This window comes from Arachis hypogaea, chromosome 7 (assembly GCF_003086295.3).
Source record: "Arachis hypogaea cultivar Tifrunner chromosome 7, arahy.Tifrunner.gnm2.J5K5, whole genome shotgun sequence".
NCBI lineage: Eukaryota > Viridiplantae > Streptophyta > Magnoliopsida > Fabales > Fabaceae > Arachis > Arachis hypogaea.
The window spans coordinates 78,386,335-78,409,691 of record NC_092042.1 but is presented as its reverse complement, the minus strand read 5'-3'; the positions used below and the strand labels follow the sequence as shown (position 1 = coordinate 78,409,691).

General features: G+C 37.7%; 2 protein-coding genes across 12 annotated transcripts; one reads left to right on the top strand and one right to left on the bottom strand.

Moving 5' to 3' along the window:
- Nucleotides 1-5,037: 5,037 nt before the first annotated feature.
- Nucleotides 5,038-8,902, bottom strand: LOC112703582 (uncharacterized). The gene is given in 11 exon segments (XM_025755105.3): nucleotides 5,038-5,372; nucleotides 5,375-5,399; nucleotides 5,792-5,878; nucleotides 5,952-6,128; nucleotides 6,209-6,289; nucleotides 6,393-6,530; nucleotides 6,631-6,679; nucleotides 6,977-7,119; nucleotides 7,706-7,772; nucleotides 7,894-7,979; nucleotides 8,078-8,902. Coding segments are annotated over 11 exon segments (1,158 nt in total). The 5' UTR covers nucleotides 8,348-8,902; the 3' UTR covers nucleotides 5,038-5,337.
- On the top strand, nucleotides 8,646-22,193 carry LOC112703584 (protein HEAT INTOLERANT 4). 11 transcript variants are annotated; one of them, XM_072199747.1, is made up of 16 exons: nucleotides 8,646-8,783; nucleotides 9,467-9,505; nucleotides 9,611-9,664; nucleotides 9,765-9,828; nucleotides 9,957-10,015; nucleotides 10,364-10,488; nucleotides 14,089-14,147; nucleotides 14,342-14,421; nucleotides 14,619-14,657; nucleotides 15,075-15,137; nucleotides 15,214-15,261; nucleotides 15,345-15,470; nucleotides 15,942-15,958; nucleotides 16,049-16,115; nucleotides 17,549-20,214; nucleotides 20,541-22,193. In XM_072199747.1, the coding sequence occupies exons 1-14, from the start codon at nucleotides 8,646-8,648 to the stop codon at nucleotides 16,050-16,052; spliced, it is 915 nt and encodes a 304-aa protein (XP_072055848.1). In that variant the 3' UTR covers nucleotides 16,053-16,115; nucleotides 17,549-20,214; nucleotides 20,541-22,193. The 11 variants fall into 11 exon arrangements, with proteins under 11 accessions (XP_072055848.1, XP_072055844.1, XP_072055850.1 ...); XM_072199743.1 differs by having other exon boundaries at nucleotides 15,942-16,115; nucleotides 17,549-17,661; nucleotides 17,761-20,214; XM_072199749.1 differs by lacking the exon at nucleotides 17,549-20,214 and having other exon boundaries at nucleotides 21,593-22,193.
- Nucleotides 22,194-23,357: the final 1,164 nt, after the last annotated feature.

Genomic DNA, 23,357 nt, shown 5'->3' with positions numbered 1-23,357 from the left:
TCGGAACGAGTTTACTGTCACTTATGTATGTGTAGGGAATAATTTTATATCACTTATGTATATGTAAGGACTAAGTTTATGTCACTTATGTAAGTTGAGGGACCATGTTGGGTCCCGATATTATAAGTCAATAATTTTTGTGGTTTCCTGCAGGGACTAATCACAGCTGTGCAGGAGGTCTTCCCTGCTGTCCACCATAGATTTTGTGTATGACACTTGTGGAGAAACTTCAATAAGCAGTGGAAAGACAACGAACTCAGAAGATTACTGTGGGAGTGTGCAAGATCTACCACTCAAGAGGGATTTGTTGAGGGGATGATGAAAATTTAGAGAGCTAAGAAGGAAGCCTGGGAGTACCTTGCCAAATGGCGAAGAGATGCATGGAGTCAGGCCTTCTTCCCTACCCAACCAAAATGTGACAACATCTGTAACAATGCTTGCGAAGTATTCAATGCAAGAATCAAGGAAGCAAGGGCTAAACCAATTATCACACTACTCGAGGAAGTTAGAATGTATATCATGAGGACGATAGCCCGAAACAAAATGAAATTCAAGAACCATGTTGGGTTACTACTCCCTATTCAACGTAGCCGCTTAGAAAAGATCAGGAATGCTTCAAAGAATTGGGTGCCAATGTGGTCCGGAGATGCGGACTATGAACAATTCGAGGTACATGGGTGGCCAACAAACATGATAGTGGACTTGGGAAAGGGAATATGCACCTGTGGACTTTGGCAACTGAGTGGTATTACTTTAATTGTCATTACCGTTCTAATACTTATTCTGATATTGTAATTGTTTTTCTTAATTTATTGTGATTGCATACTGGAACTGGAATTGGTTACTTAGTAACTTGGATGCATTTTATTGATTTGAAACAGGGATGCCCTATGTCCATGCTTTTGCTGCAATGGCTAGGGCAGGCAGGCAATCCGAAAACTTATGTCATAGATGGTTGACAATGGATGCATACAATGACACATATGCATTCCATATCAATCCTATTCCTGGCCAGAAACTATAGGAGAAGTCACTTTACAACATACCACAAGCACCCAAATTTAAGAAGATGCCAGGGGCACCCAAGAAGAAAAGAAGAAAGGGAGTTGATGAAGGCCCGGTTGGAGGCAAGAAGCATAAGATCACCAAGATGAAGAGGATATATAAAGAGGGTTCATACCGTCATTGTGGTGGCAAGGGTCACGCCAAGAGAAATTGTGCTAAGAAGAAGGCTGACGACGAGGCTGCAGCTGTTGCAGCTGCTGCAACTGCTGCTGCCAGTGAAGCTAATACATGAAATTAGCAACAACCTCTCCCTACTGCACCTGAAGTCCCAGATGAGGGCAATGCTACTGAGATTGAGGTAGGCATGAGTCAACCAACGGTGTCAGAAAATAAAAATGAAGAATCCCACCAGGTAAATTAGCCCGAAGCAAGGCCACCAAAGCTCCCTCAAAAATGAAGACAACCTCCACCAGCTGCAACAGCTTCGATTCCTCCAATAGCAACCACTACTCCTCCACCAAGTGTTTCAAATGCTCCTCCACCAGCCACTGTTCCAATTTCAAATACTCCACCTCCAACAAGTGCTCGTATCGATCCAATGGTTGGTGCATCAGCAGCTACAACTTCAAGGTTGCATAACGCCATGCATTTTGTTCCAACTCCGGGGTTCAAACCACCAAGAAAATTTAACAAATGAATATTTTGCTATTTTTCTGTTAAGATATTTTGCTTTTAAACATTGAACTTTATGGTTTCTGAGTTCCATGTGTCAGGGTGTATGTGTTTTGGATCATGGTAGTTAAATACTCTATGTTGTCTTTTGATCGTGTCTAGTTTGACACAGACAACTTTGGAAAATAATTAACAATGTGGGAATGTTATTGTTGAATGTTTCAAATTTTATTACACTTCCTTAGCTACATAAAATAGAATTACACAAATCTATTCATTTGTTCATCATAAGGTACAGCAATTACAACTTTTGTTTTACACAATATTCAACTGGAAATCACTGCTTCCATACTACACAAACAACAATTACAATTACTGTAACAACAACCAACAACAAACAAAATGCTAGTTTTAGAGCCCTAACTTTAGACTCCAAGCTTCCAAGCTTCCAAGCAAATTTCATTCTCCACTCCTCCATTTCAAAGCCAGAATTACCTCTGTCACTTTCTTCTTCTTCATCAGCAACTTTTTCAGCCCACATAAAGAGACCACACCACCTCTTGCCAACACTCTGCAACCACATTTCATGCCCATGGAGAAGAAATGTTACAAATTGAATAAGCAACGACGCTAGGTATATTCATTAATAAAAATCACTTACATTGTAGTTAGGACAACCATAAAATGATCTCTCTGGATTCACTTCTGTTCCTGACCACTTCAGGACGGGTCGGCTACCACACCCACACCTATCTAGAAGTCATTCGTGACTACTTCTGGTGGTTCTCCTCCCACAGCTTCTCTCGGATCATCGGTTACTGGAGCTACTAATATGGTTGCTGCCTCCACCCATCATGACCCACTCAAATCAAGCTCAACGGTGCCAGAAAAGATGAAGGAGAGAAGAGAAGAAGAAACAGTCTGGTTTCTAGTGATAAATTGGGGATTAGGGTTATAAATGATTTCAGGGACTAAATTGAGTTAAATAAAGATAACAACCACGTCAGATAACCGTTACCTCTCCAACGTGGCGCCTCTCCATACACGTCAGCGCGCCGTTAAGGAATATTCCTCGAAAAATATTTTAGGGATGACCGTGAACCACATGTTTCAAATTCGGGGATAATATTGGGGCCATTGCAAGTAAAAAGATCACTTTGAGGGTCGAGTACAAGTTCAGGGACCACTCTGAGATTTAACTCGAAGGATACCTGAGGACGGCGACGCTGCTTGTGACGACAGCAGCGGCAATGCTTTGGAGATCAGCGACGGCACGACAGACAGAGAGAACGGGACACCTAACGAGGCAGTTATGCTCGGGTGGCGCGACGGCGGCGACAGAATGGAGGAGGAGCTACAGAGAATTAGGGTTCAATTTGGGAAAGAAGCAAATATTCAATTTTTAATATTTTAGTAAATTATATAATTATCTATTTTGGACTATAATTTAATTATAAAATAATTTAACCATAGTTAACATAACAACTAATTAAAGAGTGATATGTCATGAAAGGTAATGTACATACTATTATAAGAAGGATAGAGTAGAATTTATCGATATATATATTATCTGAAAATATTATACATTAAAAAGTTAATAATAATAATAATAATAATAATAATAATAATAATAATAATAATAATAATAATTGCACATTAGAAATTTATAGCCAAATTAGGATTCCAATAGATATTTCTATGCGTTTTTGTTTTTCTTTAGAAAAAAGTTTACCGATTTCATCCTTTCCAAACAAGATGTCCAAGAGATTACAAATTTGGGTTGGATCACCTTCCATCCACACTCCTCCACAATAATTTGCTTGTAGTTTTGATGTTATATAGTGCACCTTATTATGTTGTTGGAAAGAAACCACTTTAATAAGCTAATGGGCTTATTCATTTCAAAAATCATAAAAATACTAGTCATTTTGGATCTAATTAATTTGGGTTATCACAAAAAAATCCTAATCAAAGCAAAATTCCCAATATTTTTCTAGCCGAATTTATGCCAATGATTTATTGAACTTAGCCAAGTCAACTAATAAACATTATTGTTTCATTCTTGTTATGCAGTTTACACTCATCTTGCTTGTAAGACATCTTTTTGCAGCGCTTACAAGTGGCATGGAAGATTATCCTTTTACTATTCATACTGTAAGTACTTGGTTTCCACCATTATTTATTTATTTTGAAAAGAAACTTAAATAAATATCTGTTTTTTGAATAATGTGTCTAACTTCTTTTTTTATTTTTATTTTTTTAGGTGTTTATATTAAGGGCAAGTGGAATTATTGTGCCCATGTACATAATAATTAGGACAATTGGAGGCATACATAGTAGTATTCACCGCCACTATCATCAGGTTTGAACAAACCACCTTTATTTTTATTTGGGAAAATAATACAAATAAAATAACCCCCTAAGTCCCTAACTTAGCTTTAGTTTTTGAAATGTGCAATTTAACACATTAAAGTAGTCAAATGATGCAACACATCTTTAAAACTTTGGATTCAACTTTGCACATGAACCAAAGTTCAAGAGTTATCTAAAACATTCCACTTATTACTTAAAAGTTAAAACGATACTTTAAGATATTTTAAAGATATTTAGGCATGCAAGAAAACATTTAGAGAATGATTTGTTCTGTGTTTTTTAGGATTCTGACGATGATGACACATCGACAATATCTGATGGAGATGATGAAGAAAACGAGACAAGCCAGGATGAAGATTTAGAATATTCATAGTTATGGTTGTCATGGTATGCTTTAATTGTATCGGAGCATTGTGCTAATGCTCGTCAAATTGCACGTTTTGGTGTGCCACAAATTCTTTGTTATAATCAAAAGAATGAAACTTAGATAGAAATGCAATTTATCTGCTGCCATAGTTTTTACCGTCTCAAGTTTTATCCTAGTGTCTATTAATCCAACAACAACAATAATTTAAAAGAAAAATATTAAGTATCAATATTTTTAATGTAAAAAAAATTATTTAGTATTAGTTCAAAATATATGCCAAAAAAATGTTAATCACTTAATATCTCTCTATTTAAACTTAGGATTTAGCTTAAAGACACATATTAACGTTATCAATTTTAAAAAAAAATACGTAAAATAATACAATATTTAAATCTCCAATACATTTATTATTTATGTATTAAAATAAAAATTTAAGAACTTCTATTAGTAATAATCTTTTTTAACTTGTCAATCGAATGAATTTCCTAAGAAGTAAAAAAAAAGTATTGTCACCAAAGCATTTTCTTTATCTCCACCTAACCATCCAATCCTCAACTATGATCTTACTAACAAATGGTTGATCCAATCGAACTGGGAAGCTTAAAAAAAGGAACACCAACTATGACAATGTTTATTAGGTACATATCTTTTAATAAATAAACCCATTATTCAGCAGTCCAACACGTTCATCATGATAGTGTCAATTCTTAAAAGTTAAAACTAAAACTGAACTTTAAAATTGGCATTCAAATCCAACTGTACCTACTCTATGTTTACAAAATTCCCAAGCTCCATGTTCTCTTGATTTGGGGATGCAACCTTTTCTCCCACATTGTACGAGACAAAATGCTGGTTTACTATTGGGTTGATTGGAATTTGGAAGTCACAGAAGGAGCAAGGTTTCACTGCCTTCTCACTTCTCAGACAGCTATATTCTCAATATCAGCACCTTTTCCACTCTCTTGATAATACCAGCAATTACCTGAGAAGAGAACAACAAAACAAATGTTAGCAGATTTATAAAAATCAGGTTTAGTTGTACTTTACTTCCAGTCCTTCACATCATGTGAACTTTCCATCAACTTTCCTAAATATGGAATTTTGATGCTCTAAATTTTGTTAAATGTGTTAATTTTGTTAATTTCTGGGAAAAGAACCAACATGGTTAATCCACACATTTAGAAAAATTCAAAACTCAAAAGGTTGATTTTCACATTTTTAAAATCCAGTGGCTTAAGTGGACATCGTGTGGTCATGGAGATAAAGTGTACTTAACCCTAAGAACTACAGGACTCCACCTTTGAAATGCTAATACCGGTTCCCCCATTGCAGTATTTGTTTACCATAACAGTATTTGTTATCTATGTATCCTACCTTTCCAGGTCCTAGTTCATAACTTTTCTTCAGCCCCTTGTTTAGAAGAGTCTTCACTGTTTTTTCCCATTGAACAGGGGAAGTAACCTGCAAATTATAGTATAGAATGCAATTATTTCCCGTTCATGTATTTCTGCATGATGGAGTTTCAGCAGCATACCTGACGTGCCAATATCTTCTTGATAGTGTCGGGATCTGCATGTGGTTGTGCATCCACATTGGAGATGACTGGTATTCTTGGTGTTCTGATTTCTGTTGCTGCCAATGTTGCTTCCAACCTTGACACAGCTGGTTCCATAAAACTAGTGTGGAATGCACCCGCAACAGCTAAGCGAACCTGCAGAATAGAGTGAAAGGCATTAAAACTTTTTAGGAAAGTTAGCATTGCAAAGATAAGATTTGGGGATATGTTCATACAGTCATTCGAGCCTTGAAAGACTTTGCCTTAGATTCCAGCACTTCTACTCCTTTTAAACCCCCCGAGACAGCATAGTTACCCTAAGAAAACAAAAAAACATCAAAAAGAAGCTAGTGATGAGAAATTTAGACACTAAATTTTGTCTGCTAAGCTTGTTAAAAATCAGATCCATAAGAACCTTACCGGACAAAGGTAATTGGCAATTTGAACCTTCTCAGCTTCGGGAACTTCCTGATTCGCTGCATCACACAATTGTTGGACCTTCTCTGAGTCCAGTCCTATGACACTAACCATGGCACTTTTAGCAGCATCAGCAGCATCCTAGATAAAGGACGTAAGTTATTTCTGTGAATAAAAATTACGAGCTTCTATCCAAACAAGTTGATGTAAGTCAGACAAGAAATTGGAACACATTGTTTACCTGCATGGCTTCTCCCCTCAATTTGACCAACTTAAGTCCATCTTCAAAGCTTACAATTCAAATAAATACATGGGTTGATCGCAAGTCAATTAAAGAACAAAGTTGAACTCCAAACAAAATCATACTTTATTGATGGTTCATAAATAATGGTTCTAACAGATGGTATTTTTATGACAGAATAGGTCACTATGACCAAAAAGAAGGGGGCATATATGTCGTACTTGCTATTCCTTTGGTTTTACAGTGATTTCTTGATACATGGGAATAATATGAAGAAAAGAGGGTCATAAGGGTAAAGCATTACAAAATCCAGTTATATATTAATTACTAATACTTGGCAAATCACCTGAAAGCCCCAGCAAAAGCAAGAGCAGTGTATTCTCCCAAACTTAGACCACATGTAACATCAACAGAATCAATAATCTGTTGTCCTCCATCTCGTGCACGGAGTAGCTCCACAGCAGCGAGACTTGTGACATAAATAGCAGGCTGAAGAAGTAGAAAAAAATTGGTTAACATTATGCCCATGTAAATCTTTATATGCGACAAAAATAAACATGGAGAACAGACTGGTGGATAACTATGTATGGACTCACTAATATAATACCATAATCATAAAAGATCTCTATTAAAGGCGAATTTGTTTATTACTTCACTAATTCTTTTATTTTATTCTTGAATATAAATAAAGACACAATGAGGAGGAGAAAAATTCTTGGTGGGATTTGACCCAGGAATGAATTAACTGCCAAAGTTATTTAGTATTTGCACATTATAAAAATGTTGAATGAAATACACATGCTGGAGGCACAAGTTAACAACAGCAATCTGTGAATTGACTGTAAAAATATCCATCCAACCAAAACTAATTACCCTCCTCATGACAAGCAATCATTTAACTAAAGTTGCCTAGCTCAATTATTTGCACATAAACCAACTCCATAATACTCCACTAATTATTTTAACGATAAAACTAAGATGAATGTACCCTATATTCTAAATTCATGTTCAATAGATTGTTAAAAAAACAACCACGACTACCCAAAAAGAAGTAAAAAAAGATTTACCACTTTACCTGGCTAAGAACAGTTGAATCTAACTTATCCTTTGGGCCATTGATGCATATATCAAGAAGATCATACCTGAAGGCAGAGAATACACAATATCAGTTACAACAAGGAACCCAGAATCATAGAATTTAAATAAATAAATAAAAAGACAAAGATGAGAAAATAATTATTATAAAACGAAATCAGCAACTACCCCAATATCTCATTTGCCTTCTTATACAGAAGAGCAGCAGCAGGCACATTCTGAGCTTCTTTTCCCATTCCAACGGCTTGTGCACCCTGCAATCAATCAATACAGAAATTCATAAATCGAATAAAAAAATATATTATATTCATAAAAATGAAATAAAAAATGCGGATCAGAATTGTCCGTTTACCTGACCGGGGAAAAGAAAAGCGTTGGAGGGTTTGTAATCGGAGAAGGGAGCATCGTTGAGAACGGAGACCTGAGATCCGGAAGCGACGTTCATGAAAACCGTAGATCGAAGGAGGGGAAGGTTGAAGGTTCTAGAATGTGCATTTGATGAGGAAGAAGGGAAGTTGTTGAGAGAGAGAGAAGGGAGAGTGAGGGAAGAAGAAGAAGCCATAGCTGAGAAGGAAGAATGTGAGGTTCGGATAAGAGGGGAATGGTGAAGCAAAGCTTGCATTCGGTTGCAGAAATAAGAAAAAATGTTGCTTGGGGGTATTATAGTGAGACGGAGATTTCAAAGATGTTGGATTGTTCCTCTTCAAAACCAAAGAAACCACAAACCAGGGTGTCAATCTCTCAACTACTTCACTCCCTAGTCCCTATTGAAAGTTCAGTAGAGAATTTAGTGAATTCGATTGTGAATTGGAGTGAGCACCCAACTCAAATAGGGGCATATTCTCTGTACCGTTTTTCCTTCGTTCATCTCCTCATCTATCAATACAATTCATCTTTAGTTCAATTGCATTGCTTCTACAATGAGGAATGCAACCAAGAGGAAGAGAGAACCCCAACATGGCCCACAACAAAACAAGAAACATTCCACGAAATCACCTTCTCGATCTCCAGCTAACCCTAAGCCCCACGAGGAGTACTTCGAGGAGAAGCGCAACTTGGTAACCACGCTTTACTTGCTTCTGCTTCCACAATGTAGCTTTTATTTTTATTGGGAAAGATATATTGTATATGCTCAACATTTGATGATGATTTCAATTTTAATTTTTAAGTTTTATTTCGATTCAATTTTACCCCTAATGTTCTATTTTGTTTCAATTTTTTATGGTCAAAGATTAGTCAATTTTGTTTTTCATTTTTACCGTTATTCTTCATCATCATCCGGCCCCACCGCCATTAAGTCCCCTATCAAGTCCTTTCCTTTCCCCAACCACCAGGCACCAGCATTGCCACCACTACCATTTCTGCCACTGCTACAACCCCAATGCCACCAACAATACTGTTTCTTCTCCACCTCAACGTTGAGGAGCAGATATTGAGGAAGAAGATGGGGTGTTCTTCAATGCACAGAAGACAAAATTGAAGGAAAAGGTATAATTGAAACGAAATAAAACATTAAGAGTAAAATTGAAGCGAAATGAAGCTTATGGGTGAAAGTGAATCAGTTTTTAAGATATAACTCCTAAAGTGAGCACCACTTGCATTATCAGCTTGTTGAGAGACTCGTAGATTTGATATATAGTAAAATTCCAAATAGTAGATAAATGATTCTCTTGAATTTATCCATCAGTATACATGTATGCTTCTACTGATAAATAAATATTTGTTGATTTGTGTTTTATAGGAAGATTTGTGGAGAGAAGTTTTCCTTGTTGGAACAGAGGTTTGTTCATTTGTTTAGATTTACTAGTTTCTTAAGTTGATTATTGAATTGTCCTCCTTTTTTGCCTTTTTCTTTCTTACCTCCTCCATCGTATTATCATGCCAGTGGGACCAATTGGATTCTGTATATCAGTACAAGTGGAATTTCTCTAATCTGGAAGTGAGTTTAGTTGTCAAATACAAGTTTTCCTTTGATTTTGTAGTTCTGTATTTGGTCTTAAGAATTTAGCTTACTAATTTGATCTCTAAATTGTTTTCAGGATGCATTTGAAGAGGGCGGTGTTCTACATGGGAAAAGGGTTTACCTTTTTGGTTGCACTGAGCGTAAGTATTTCTAGCCTTTTATTTGTTTCGTTTCATTACTTTGCATCCCTATTGACGATATTTATGTAGGTTAACATTGTCACTTATTTTGGGCATTCATCTATATATGCTTTTGACATGGTATGCAGCTCAACAAGTCTGCTTTAAAGATGTAGAAAAAGTTATCTTCGTACCTATTATTGTCGCTGTAAGTTTCCTACTCAAACTGAGCTCTGTCTTACATTAAAATCTTCTAGCTAAGTTGATCATTGCTTGAGGTATCTTTTATTTATTCTTTTATCATGAAAAATTAAATTCTTTATTAGGCAAATATCGATAGCTTGATTCGTGACTTGTGATTTGATCCAGGTATTGGGCATAATATGAAATACTTATGTTTAACTATGTCTAGATTTGCTGTAGAAATTCCTGTGCACCTATTGTTGGTTAAAAAAATTGGGATTATTTTTGTAACTATATCAACTTTGATAATTACAAATGTAATTTTCACTTTTGTTTTAATTTTAAAAATGCTCCAACTTCCTTGTGTAAATAGGTAGTATCACCTTTCCCACCATCTGATAAAATTGGGATTACCTCTGTTCAAAGAGAGAATGAAGAGATTATTCCCATGAAACAAATGAAAATGGATTGGATCCCATATATGCCCTCAAAGGACCGGTAATTTGTCTACCCTTGGTGTTTTATTTAATTTTGTTGCTTGTCTTTATATATTGTATTCAATGGTGATAGATTGAAGTCGCAAATATTTAGCTTGAGGTCTTCGGCAACCAACGTAAAAATATAGCCGAACCCCCCATGACATGAATCAAAGACATTATTGCGCTAAAGCTAGGTCGTTACCCGGAAGTAACGCGCCGTATGGCTCGAGTACGGTGTCAAAGCAAGAGCTGCTGCATCGGTGCCCGGATGTAGTGTTAAATGAGCAAGGGTTCTCGCGTTTTCGTGAACGGACGAGGGTAAATAAGCTAGTTCACAAAGGAAAAGGTAAAGGTCGAAGCGACAAAAGGTTGAGATTTGGGACATGGAACATAGGCACTCTAACAGGAAAGTCCATGGAGATGGTGGACACCATGACAAGGAGGAAGATTAACATTATGTGCCTACAAGAAACGAAATGGGTTGGTGCAAAGGCTAGGGAGTTGGATTCTTCTGGTTTCAAACTTTGGCATACAGGAAAGGTGAAGAATAGGAATGGAGTTGGAATAATTGTGGATAAGCAGTGGAAGAAGGATGTAGTTGATGTCAAGAGGGTGGGAGATCGGATCATCTCTATCAAACTTGTGGTGGAGGGAGGTGCTTTCCATGTGATTAGCGCCTATGCACCGCAAGTGGGTTCGGACGAACAACACAAGATAAGGTTTTGGGAGGATCTAGAGAGTTTGGTTCAAGGCATATCTTTGGGAGATAAGATTTTCTTAGGAGGAGATTTAAATGGCCATGTTGGGAGAGAAGTGACTGGATATGGGAGTATTCACGGAGGCCATGGTTTCGGGGTGATCAATGCCGAGGGTAAAACTATTTTGGACTTTTCCTCAACTTTTGATCTTCTCATCGCAAATACATGTTTTAAAAAGAGAGATGAACATCTTATAACCTATAAGAGTGGCATGACAAGCTCTCAAATCGACTTCTTCTTATTGAGGAGAGTCGACCGGAAATTTTGCATTAACTGTAAAATTATCCCGGGAGAGAGTTTGACAACACAACATAGGGTGCTCGTCATGGATTTTCACGTTGAGCAAAAGTTGAGGAAAAGACATCATACGAAGAACCCAAGGACGAGGTGGTGGCGGATGAAAGGTGAGGAACAAAGAAGCTTCCTAAGACGGGTAGGAGAAGAGGCAAAGTGGGATGGGAATGGAAGCGCGGAAGAAATGTGGAGGGAGATGGCAGAAGTTATTAGAAGAACAGCAAAAGAAAGTTTTGGTGAATCTAAAGGAATAGGACCAAGAGACAAGGAGTCCTGGTGGTGGAATGCGAGTATACAAGAAAAGATAAAGATAAAAAGAGAATGCTTTAAAGAGTGGTCTTTATGCCGCAATGCAGATAACTGGGAAAAATATAAGGCGGCTAAGAAAGAGACAAAAGTGGCTGTAAGTGAAGCAAGAACAAGAGCATATGAGGGTCTCTACCAGTCTTTAGGCACGAAAGAAGGAGAAAAAGGTATATATAGAATTGCAAAGAGCCGGGAAAGAAGAACGAGAGATTTAGATCAGGTTAAGTGCATAAAGGATAAGGATGGAGAGGTGTTGGCTCAAGAGGAGAAGATTAATGAAAGGTGGAAGAGCTACTTCTACGAGTTATTTAATGAGGGACAGAAGACTCTTCCGAGCCTTGGTCGATTATGCACAAGCGAAGAAGATCAAAACTTTGACTACTATCGAAGGATTCGAGACTTCGAGGTAAAAGAGGCTCTAAAGCAGATGAAAAATGGCAGGGCAGTAGGACCTGATAATATCCCGATTGAAGTTTGGAAGGGTCTTGAAGGAAAAGGCATCAACTGGTTAACCAAGCTTTTTAATGAGATTTTAAGGTCAAAGAAGATGCTTGATGAGTGGAGAAAGAGCACCTTGGTACCTATCTACAAGAATAAGGGGGATATACAAGGTTGCGAAAATTATAGAGGGATTAAGCTTATGAGTCATACTATGAAGTTATGGGAAAGGGTGATAGAACGGAGGTTGAGAAAAGAGACACAAGTAACAGAGAACCAATTTGGATTTATGCCAGGCAGATCTACCACTGAAGCGATATACCTATTAAGAAGGATGATGGAGAGGTATCGTAGTAATAAAAGGGATCTACACATGGTGTTTATTGATTTGGAAAAAGCGTATGATAGGGTACCAAGGGAGGTCTTATGGAAGGTTTTAGAAAAGAGGAGAGTAAGGATCGCATATATTCGGGCAATTAAAGACATGTATGATGAGGCCACAACTAGTGTGAAGACTCAAGGTGGTGTGACAGAGGAATTCCCTATTGGTATAGGATTACACCAGGGATCATCCTTAAGTCCATACCTTTTCACATTAGTCTTGGAAGTACTCACAGAGCACATCCAAGAGCCTGTGCCATGGTGCATGCTTTTTGCCGATGATATCGTCCTTATGGGAGAGTCAAGGGAAGACCTAAATAAGAAGTTGGAGTTATGGAGAGAAGCTCTAGAAGTGTATGGTCTGCGCATAAGCCGTAGCAAGACGGAATATATGGAATGTAAGTTCAGTCTGAGAAGGGAAAACTCCAATATAGAGGTGAAAATTGGAGAGAACACCCTACGAAAAGTTAAAAGTTTTAAGTATCTCGGGTGCATCATACAGGATAATGGGGAGATTGAACATGATGTAAATCATAGGATCCAAGCAGGTTGGTCAAAATGGCGGAGTGCATCTGGTTTTATATGCGACAATAAAGTGCCTTTAAAACTTAAAGGTAAATTCTATCGCACCGCTATAAGACCGGCGATGCTGTATGGTACGGAGTGTTGGGCGGCTAAAGGGGAGCACGAACATAAGCTGAGTGTGGCAAAGATGAAGATGTTGAGATGGATGAGTGGTCATACGCGATTGGATAAAATAAGGAATGAAGATATAAGGGAGAGAGTTGGAGTAGCACCCATTGTGGAAAAGATGGTTGAATCGCGTCTCAGGTGGTTTGGACATGTGAGAAGAAGACCGATAGAACATCCAGTCAGGAGGGTGGATGAGATGGAAGATGGACAAAGGGCGAAAGGCAGAGGAAGACTTAAGAAGACCATCCATGAGGTGGTCAGACGAGATCTACATGTAAACGGTCTCACTGTAGACATGATACATGACAGAGCACAATGGCGTCGTTTGATTCATGTAGCCGACCCCACTTAGTGGGACAAGGCTTTGTTGTTGTAGTTGCACTCAAAGGAGGTACGGCACTATCTTCTCTATTCCCCCCCGGTATCAATAGCTTGCTTCACAATTTCAGGTTGCAAAATGAGTATGGTATATCCATTGAAAGTGAGTGTGTTAGGATGAATATGTTACTCTGGTAAAATGCAGTAGTGGAGCACAAGTTTTTATGTTCTCTGTTGTTTTATGATGTACCTTCCATCACTTGTTTTCTTGTTTAACTGACTGGACCCCAATCTGAAAGCCATAACGTTATTATGTGCCTAATACAGATATCCTATATTTTAAATGAGATACTTATCTCTCCCATAAAATTATTCATCTGGTATGAAAATGTTGATGACTTTTATTTTGTGTGATATACTCTCTGTTTCAGGTCTGCTTCAAAACATCTAAAGTTGGAACAAGTAAAAAAGTATGAGTACTGCTTGCCATGTGAGTTTCTGGCTTTCCTTTACAGTATCATTGATCACATTAATTTGTTGACCATTTCTATCTGATAGAACAAAGAAGATAAGATGCCGTCTTTCTATTATTATTATTATAAAGAAGATTAAGATGCCGTCTTTTTATTATTCTTGTAAAGAAGATTTGATTAATTGTGTCCTTTAATATCATTCTTTCTGAAGATTTCTACCATCCATTCAAGGAAGACGAACTTGAACAAAGTACCGAGGTTCAAATATTGTTTCCAACAGAGCCGAAGCCGGTAACTGATTGTTGAAACTTTTGTCTATTGAAATGGCAATTTTTGTGATGCTTGAGATCCCCACTTTATATGCATGTTTACATATTGATATCACTGCTAAATTTTGTCAAGAGTATCATTGTATCAAACAGTAGTAGAAAGTTTAGTGCCATATATGGTTTTTGTTCTCCCATACTATTGTTTACTTTTTATCGCAGGTCTTTGGTACATTCGATTGGAAGTTTGACGATCTTGAGGTAACAGATTAACTTTCTGATGTTTATGATTTTGTCGGGTTAAACTTGCTAGAAGATAAATTCTAATGTGGAAACTATAAAAGTTGACATTTCCCCATACAATCATATAATAATAGCCAGTAATCATGATGCCTGGAGTTTTCTTTTAATTTGCAGCGCATTCTTCAATTATATTCTCTTTACAGATAAGAAACATCTATTTTTGAAATTCAGTCTAAAGAATCTTGACATATCTTTATTGAGAGACGGGAAGCTTAAAGCTTGAGGAGAGAAGCTTCTATTTGTCTCTTTTTACCCCGATCCTTTTACTTTCTCTGCATTGAACCTCCTCGTAAAGTAGCATCAAATAGAAGATAGCTGGAAAATAATATGATAATAGACAAATCTTTGAGTGCATACTTGCTTTATAGTTCACAGGAGTTCACTAATGCTGTCATACAAGATGAGGAATTATCAGCAGATCAAAAAGATGCCTTCAAGGTACCTAGTAAATGAGAAAGGTGCATATTTCCAACTTTTCCAGGCAGGATTTTGGCTGATCCGTTCTTTGTTATAGGAATTTGTCAAGGAAAGAGTACGTGAAGCAAAGAAAGCTAATAAAGAGGTAATTTTCTTTGGTTTTGCACACCTTGTTTTGTTGCCATCTGCTTCTGCTTTTTTCATTTTTCACTGATTTTGTCTTCGTAGGCAAGGGAAGCTCGGAGGAAAGCCATTGAGGAAATGAGTGAGGAAACTAAAGCTGCATTTGAAAATATAAGATTTTACAAATTCTATCCTGTGCAAAGTCCAGATGCTCCTGATGTGTCAAAGAAGGTAAGTGGACATGCTAATATGAAGATATTTAAATTCTAAGTTATCTTGCGGACATCCTAATAATTTGACAAGCATCACTTGTGAACATTAAGGAATCAAATTGTGTCCTTAAAACTGGTATTCTTTCATGTAACATACTCTGATAATGAAGATAAAAAAGAGTGGCAAGCAATTTTAGTCAATCTCTTGTGAACTCTATCATTTACATGGATATGTACCTGATAAATTACAATGAAGTTATCAAAGTTAACTGATGGAAATAAAGATTACGTTTCTCTTTAATCTTTCGATTATAAATGTGAAGTAAAGAATTGGTCAAAGATCACTAGTTCTTTCTCCAGATTTATGATGTGTGTGTGTGTTGGCATGTCTTTTTGGTATCCATGAGAAATACTGCTGAATTTATGATACTTTTCTGTCATTAGTTTCTGTCGCATTCAAAATGATGCTCTGTAATTCTTTTATTGGCAGTGTGAAGTCATTAACAGGTATTATGGAAAGGCTCATGAGTATCTGTGATTTGCTCCCAGACGACGATGTTGACGGCTTAAAACTTTTCATGCTTGTTTTGCGTGTAGCTAGAAGTGGTCTGGTTGTTGTTTACCGTAGTATCATCTCAGTGGCGTAGTTATTAAGATGGAACAGGTAATTAACTCTTATCAGACCATTGGGTTATTGGATTACTAGTGCAACCATTGAATCACTGATTGATCTGTTAGTTCGGTTATAATTAAATAAGCATATATAATTATATTTCATTTTTTTTTCATAATAATTATTTTTTTAATTTTATTTTGGTATTAATTTAACCATTACTTTTTAATTTCAATAATGATTAGACAGTTTATACCTATATAATTTTATATAGGTATTATTCATTTTAACAATTTTATATAATTTATAAAAAATATAGTTAATTGGAGAAAGCATAAGTACAAAACTAAAATTAAATTTTATTTTGGTATTAAATTAACTATTACTTTTTAATTTCAATAATTCATTACGTAGTTTATACTTATTATACTTTAAATATTTATTAAAACAATATCATATAATTATAGAAAGAGAAAATGTATTATGAGTAATAGTGTTTTTGTATTTTTCTTTTAATTTATAAATATTTAATAAAATTTATTATTCATTTTAACAGTTGTATATAATTTATAAAAAAAATTGGTTAATTAGAGAAAGCATTTTGTTTATGGTGAGGGTGTCACATTTTTTTTTTTTTGGGTCGGTGGATTGAACAACCCCCAATTTTAGGTACCCCAATGGATTGGACAACCCCCAATCTTAGGTACACAACTCACCTACACACTCCTTACATATTTATCACATTTTTTTCTCAATTGCATCCTCTAGGGTTTGAACCCTAGACCTTGAGGTGGGGAGGGGGGAGAAATGCCACTAGAGCCAAGGCTCATTGGCGGTGAGGGTGTCACGTTGATGTTGATGTTGATGCGGCTGCTACTTTTATTTTGGGCCAAGCATTTTTAAGCCCAGTGAATAGTTTTCATTTTTCCCTTATTCATAAGATGTGTTTTTGACTTTTTATCCTTTGTTATTATTTATTTACTTATTTTTTGTTTTTATTATACATTAGATTTTTTAAAATACTATTTCTTTGTGGCTATTTTTTATTTTAAAAAATTCATCATCCCATATTAATAACAATCCACCAGATGCACCATTAGATTCAACAAAATCTCAACCCGCACCACTATTTTCCCAAATATTTTTTACATCAAATTTAGTCACTAACTGTCTCTTAATCTCTATCAAACCTAACATGTTTAGTCTAAAAATTCTTCTCAAGTCCTTTATCATTCTAAGCTTTTCATCCCCCCTCAATCCCTTAATATTCCAAGAGCTAAAAATTATTTAAATAATTTATTGCACACCTTTTTATGAGATTTGGGTCTGCTTCGCCTCGATTTTGCCTTTTGTTTTGCCAGCTTTTTTTTCAGAGCAATTTCTTCGTTCTGCTGCTGAAGGATCGCCATAATGTCATCTTCTTCGTTACACAGCATTGCTCCTGATTCCTTTGCTAAGTCCCATGTTCTTTTATTTTCTAACAGCTGTTCTTCCAATGTTAAACCCTCATTGTCACTGGCTTCATCATCAATGGCCTGAGCTACATCCTCCAAGCCACGGTCATCCACGTCATATCCAGCTTCATCATTAGGCTCTGGTAAGTCTCTATTATCCACAGCCTTTAAACCAGGCCTAGTCTCTCCAAGCTCTTCATCATATTCACCATTTCGTTCATCATCATCACTGTGTTAAACAGTGTCTTCCGCGTCCACAACTTCTGGAATCCCATCAGCCCCTCGTCCATGGACTGCCCGTATGCATCCTCCCTCCTCCATCATGCGTGTATCCGGCCGCGTCTCATAAACCCCACCAGCCTGCGCCGAAATTGGCATGTCACAAGGGAAAGTTTGGGCGTTTTTTGACTAGGATACCAACGCCGCCGACGCCCTCACGCTGCCCTGCCCTTCTCGACCTCCTTCTCCCTGGTCTCCTCCAACCGCGTTATCCGAACATTCGTCCCCAACAGTATGAGATGCCCAACGCAGAGCTCCTGACCCGTGGCCGCCATTCGTTCTTCAATGGGGCAGAGTCGTGCTGTTTCAGCCCTAGGATTCACAGCCCCCGTCTCTCGATGCATCCTATGCGCAGACGATTCCTTTCCTGGTAGAGTGTAGCTCTTCCTTCCCCCAATTACCCGACCCGCTGGCTATAGAACTGACCCGGTACCGCCCCGGTTCGAGGTCCCCAACTTTAGCCCATGCTGGACATCCGCTTCACCCAATTCCTTGCTTCCTTCAGCCCATAACCCTTCAAGGCCCAAAACAAAATTATAGCACCTATGACTATAGATGGGCTTCCTTGTCCATACAGCTACATCACGCTTATTTTCCTTTCTGCCTGGCCCATCATGTTTACAACTGTAATCCCATAGAATGGTCATTTCTGAATCCACTTCGTCATATCCCATAAAATTCGCTATCCCTTCATTACCACTTTTATTAGATTGATAAGTTACCAATTTCGAATGATTGTGCCTTAAATTATCATAACTCTATTCATTCAAAATTTTTTCTGAATTTACCAGTCTACCCTCATCTTCAACCTCCTCTCGCATCACTTCGATCATCACTTCTGCTGCCTGATCTGCACTGCCCGTCGAACTCATAGGCCTTGGTGCCGTTGTAACTACGTCATCACTAAGCTTTGTAGTTAAATTCCTGTGCTGTTCACCGCTATCCTCACCATCCCTCGTCATTTCCACCTTAACACCCACTCCATATGTTTCACAACCTACCTCTTTTACCAATATGTCAAAGCCACTAGTGCATATTGTAATATGGACCCATTCTTTGATCACGTCCATTGCACACGTATCAATTTCTACGCGACTAGCACTAAACGAGGAGCACAATTCTGTGGCGTTATCACAGCCAACCACCTCACCCCATTGACTGCCTATTAGCCTGAAAGAATCCCCAGACCATGCATGTAATGGCACCCCGAAGCACTCTAGCCACACCCTTCGAGTTTCACTTCTCTCCGATTCATCCCACCTCCATACACTATGGAAAAACTGCAGTAGGCCATTCATATTGAAGGTGTAAGCCTCTTCTGCATTCAAGAGACTGTCAAAGGTCAACAGTGCTTTATAAGCACCCATCTCTTGCACCTGGGTAACATAGGGGAAAATTCTCGCAATCGATTCCCTCAGCGCTTTGAAGTCAATAGCCTTCGTCGATCCCCCAACCAGACTTTTCTGCAACCAGTCCAGGTTTTCTTTTACCACCATTACTTCCACCTTCTTCGTCCACCCATTATTATGTGGATCCTGTACTGTGTTATCATTCATCAAGACCTTGTTGGGAGAATCTGTGTTCTTCTTAGCCTCTCCTTCTTCTTCTGGTACTTGTCGATCCATAGCATTTCGGTCGTCCCCTCGTGGAGGAATTCTGTTTATGTTTTTCACCTCGGACATTCTTCTGTATTTAGCTTCCTCCACAAAAACAACTTTACCTCTTAACCTCGAATGATTCATCTCCGCTATAGCCTTTGAAGCTCCTCCTTTCGTGGTGTATCGTATGAATGCAAAGATGTATAGTCCACCATTCTTGTGTTTTCTTGATAAGTATATGTCATTTATGTGTCCAGTCCAACTAAACAGTTGGAACAGCTCTCGCTTCGATATGTCTAATGGGAGATTATCCACGAAAATTGAGAAATACTCGCTCTCTAAGCGTCGATACTCATATCGGTTCCAAACTCTAGGATCCTTGACCTGACCTACCGTTCTACCCCTCCCTGTGTTTCTCGCCCACACTCACTCTTCTCTTCAACTTCTTCTGCAATGGCTGCCACTGAAGAATTGCTCCGCATGGGCCTCACCGAAAAGCAATCTGCCTTCGAGGTTCAGGGAAATGCTATCCGTGAACTCAAGGCCGTCGCAGCACCCAAGTCTGACATCGATGCGGCCGTCCAGCCACTCAACGCACTCAAGCTTGAGAAGAACGACGTCGAGTGCCAGCTCCAGTCAATCCTCTTCGCCGACGGTGGACTAAGCAGGGAGGCATTCTGTCAGGCAGCTGTCAACAAGCTCGAGCGCCGCCTTTTCTACATCCCATTGTTCAAGATCTACCATGGTGTGGCCGGCCTCAATGACTACGGCCCTCCCGGATGCACTGTCAAGTCCAATGTTCTCGCCTTCTGGCGCCAGGTATCCACAATTTGTTCAATAACTGATTTGATTTAATTGAAAACTTAGGGCTTTCGAATTTCAGTTTTGGTTATGGAATTTGCATGTTGTGTATTGTAGAAGGAATTGAGTGAGACTTGAGTTATTTCACTTATTTTAGGTTGCTGATTGGCACATGCATGTGGTTACAAAGTTAATCGGTATGGTTACGATATTAGCTTTGTTACTTGAGCTTTCAGATGATTAAGTTCTCGGACGCTTAAAATAGAAATAGAAATGGATGTGCTTATGGTTTCATTGTTAAGTTGAGAGGTTTATGTTTTGTGTTGTGTAATTGTATTTGGCAGCATTTTGTTCTTGAGGAGAATATGTTGGAAGTTGACTGCCCCTACGTGACACCTGAGGTTGTCCTCAAGGCTTCAGGTCATGTGGATAAGTTTACAGACCTCATGGTTAAGGATGAGAAGACGGGGACATTTTACCTGCCGATTACTTGCTCAAGGACTTTTGCAATGCGAAGCTGCAGAATTTTGGTGGACTTTGTGGTTGCCAGGATTTGGAACAAAAACATGCGGGAGAAAAGGAAAGAAATGTATTGGAAATTTAACAGGAAAAAAATTCAATTTGGGGTTTCGAAGGATTTCTACTGGGCGATTGATAGAACCCTTTGGGCCTTTCTCATGGTCTAAAAAAAAAAGAGAAATTTAAAAAGAAAACCTTACTACCCTAAAGTCGACTTACATAATAATTATTAATTTTTTTTAAATGAATAATTCCTTGCGTAGTTGCGTTTACATGAGATATTAGACAATGACACAATGAAAGGAGTGAAACTCATTCTTCGGTGGAAGCAGAGGAGTGATGAGGGAAAGTTGACCACACATCTTGCCATGTCTTGTGGCCTTCAGTTACCTCGCGAACAACAGATGCAACCTTTTCGGCATCAACCTGCACTTGATCCTTGTTGTCCCTCTCCCGAATAGTTACTAAAGATGTTGAATCTACCGTGATTTCCAAGGGCACACCAAGTTCATCTGTTCTTGCATACCATTTTCCTATTGATGTACCTGTTAATATTTTTGACATTAGTCTTAAGCATGTGAACTATGATATAACTTGTATAGTGTCAATCTTATTAGAACTTCTATTTATTGACTAACCCGTAATGTCAATCTTATTTGATATACCCCTGATAAACCCCAATTTTGTGGTTTATCTTGTGTTGAATTTAGGGGATTTTATCAACTTATCTCACATTTATTCAATGAAATAGCATGGTTTTGTAAAATTCTCCTAATTTGTGCTTAAAGTGAAAACACACTTTTTAGGCCTTAAAATTGATAATTTAATTCACTTTAATTCCATTCGATGCCTTGATATGTTTGTTAATTGATTTCAGGTTTAGAAGGCAAAGATTGGGTTGAAGAAATGAAGAAAAAGCATGCAAAAATGGAAAATTCATAAAGAAATGAGATTTTGGTAATCTGCCAGCGATGCGTGTACGTGGCCCATGCGTGCGCGTGGAAAGGAAATATGCCAGCGACGCGTGTACGTGGCCCACATGTGTACGTGACCCACTGGTGCGCGTGGGAAGGAAATCTGCCTGGCGACGCATACGCGTGACCAACTTAAAGGCAATACGCTGGGGGCGATTTCTGAGTTCAAGGAGGCCCAAATCCAACTCATTTCTGATGCTTTTGAACCCAAGAATTGGAAGGGAATCAGGGTGGAGTAGTCCTAGTGTAGTTTTTCACCATGTTTTAGGTTAGAATTCTAGAGAGAAGCTCTCCCTTCTCTCTAGAATTTAGGGTAGTTTAGGTCAAATTTTCTTAGATTCAAGTTTTAATTCTTGTTTTTAGTTCAACTCTCTTTATATTTTATTGTTCTATTGCCTTTATCTTCTTAGTTTTTCTTATTAATTTCTTTATGTTGCCATTTTTGCTTTCATGAACTCTTATAGATTTTAATTCCCTTTTAATGCAATTTCATGTTTTCATGTCTTTTATGTTTATCTTAATTGCTATTGTTGATTTCTTGCTTATGTTAGTAATAGCTCTTATTAATTCTTGCAATTTGTGATGTTTACTTTTATTGCACTCTAAGTGTTTGATAAAATGTTTTCACTAGTGTTAGAGTAGTGTTCCATACTTTTGGCCTAGACTAACGGAATTGGGTGACCTTGAGTCATTGGGTCTAATTGAATTGGTGATTTGAGAACCCTTAGTGGTCAATTTGATACCCATTAACACTAACTTACTACTAAGTCCATTAGTACTAGGTTGGGACTTATGGGTTGATGTTGATCAAGCCTATTTGACTTACTTCAAGCATAGAAGTAGACTTTATGGGTTGATCCCTCATAATCGTCAATATATGATTTGTAGATAAGGATGGTGATCTCAATTTCCATGCCTTAGCTAATAGTTCTTTTCCTTTCCTTTATTTGTTAATTGTCATTTACTTTCTTGTTATTTACTTTTCTTGTCAATCACCAAATCAAACCCCCCTTGTTCCTTTATAGCCAATAATTGAGCACTTCATTGCAATTTCTTGTGAGACGACCCGAAGTTTAAATACTCTCGGTTTTTATTAGGGTTTGTACTTGTAACAAATAAAAATTAAACTTTGATAAAAAAATTATTAGTTGGTTTGGAACTATGCTTACAACGAAGTTCTTTTTCTATTGAGAAATTCTAGACCGACGATAATTCTTACATCAACCCGCAACAGTCAATGACTTAGAAATGTATTTAGCAACATCTTCATACTGTTTATTCTGAACCAGAGGAAAAACTGTGCACTTAATAGAAGCCACAACTGCAGGAAATCGAAATACATTTAACTGTTCATTCCCAACTTTACTTGGCTTCATGTAGAAAGAATGCTCAAAGAGACAATAAATAATCCATCCAATTCCAAAAGATGGTTCAATCACGAATGGTGTAAAAACTCGTTGGTGCTCCTTCTTTTTCTCCTTCTGAATAGTTACCATTTTGTTTGTAACAATCACAGTTTTACCAAGTGTACAAACTTAAAAGTTTACCTCCTCTTTTGATTCAAGACCAGCCTTCATATCCAAAGCTTCTTTCTCCTTCATCGTCTGCAGAAAAAATTAATGTGTCATAAGTAACCCCAATAGCTGTTAAAAAGTGTCACCATATTAA

Coding starts and splice junctions, on each gene's coding strand:
- LOC112703584 (XM_072199745.1), top strand. CDS start 8,646: ATGAGGAATGCAACCAAGAGGAAGAGAGAACCCCAACATGGCCCACAA. Junction 8,784..9,466: donor TCGAGGAGAAGCGCAACTTG/GTAACCACGCTT, acceptor TGTGTTTTATAG/GAAGATTTGTGGAGAGAAGT. Junction 15,262..15,344: donor CAAAGAAAGCTAATAAAGAG/GTAATTTTCTTT, acceptor TTGTCTTCGTAG/GCAAGGGAAGCTCGGAGGAA.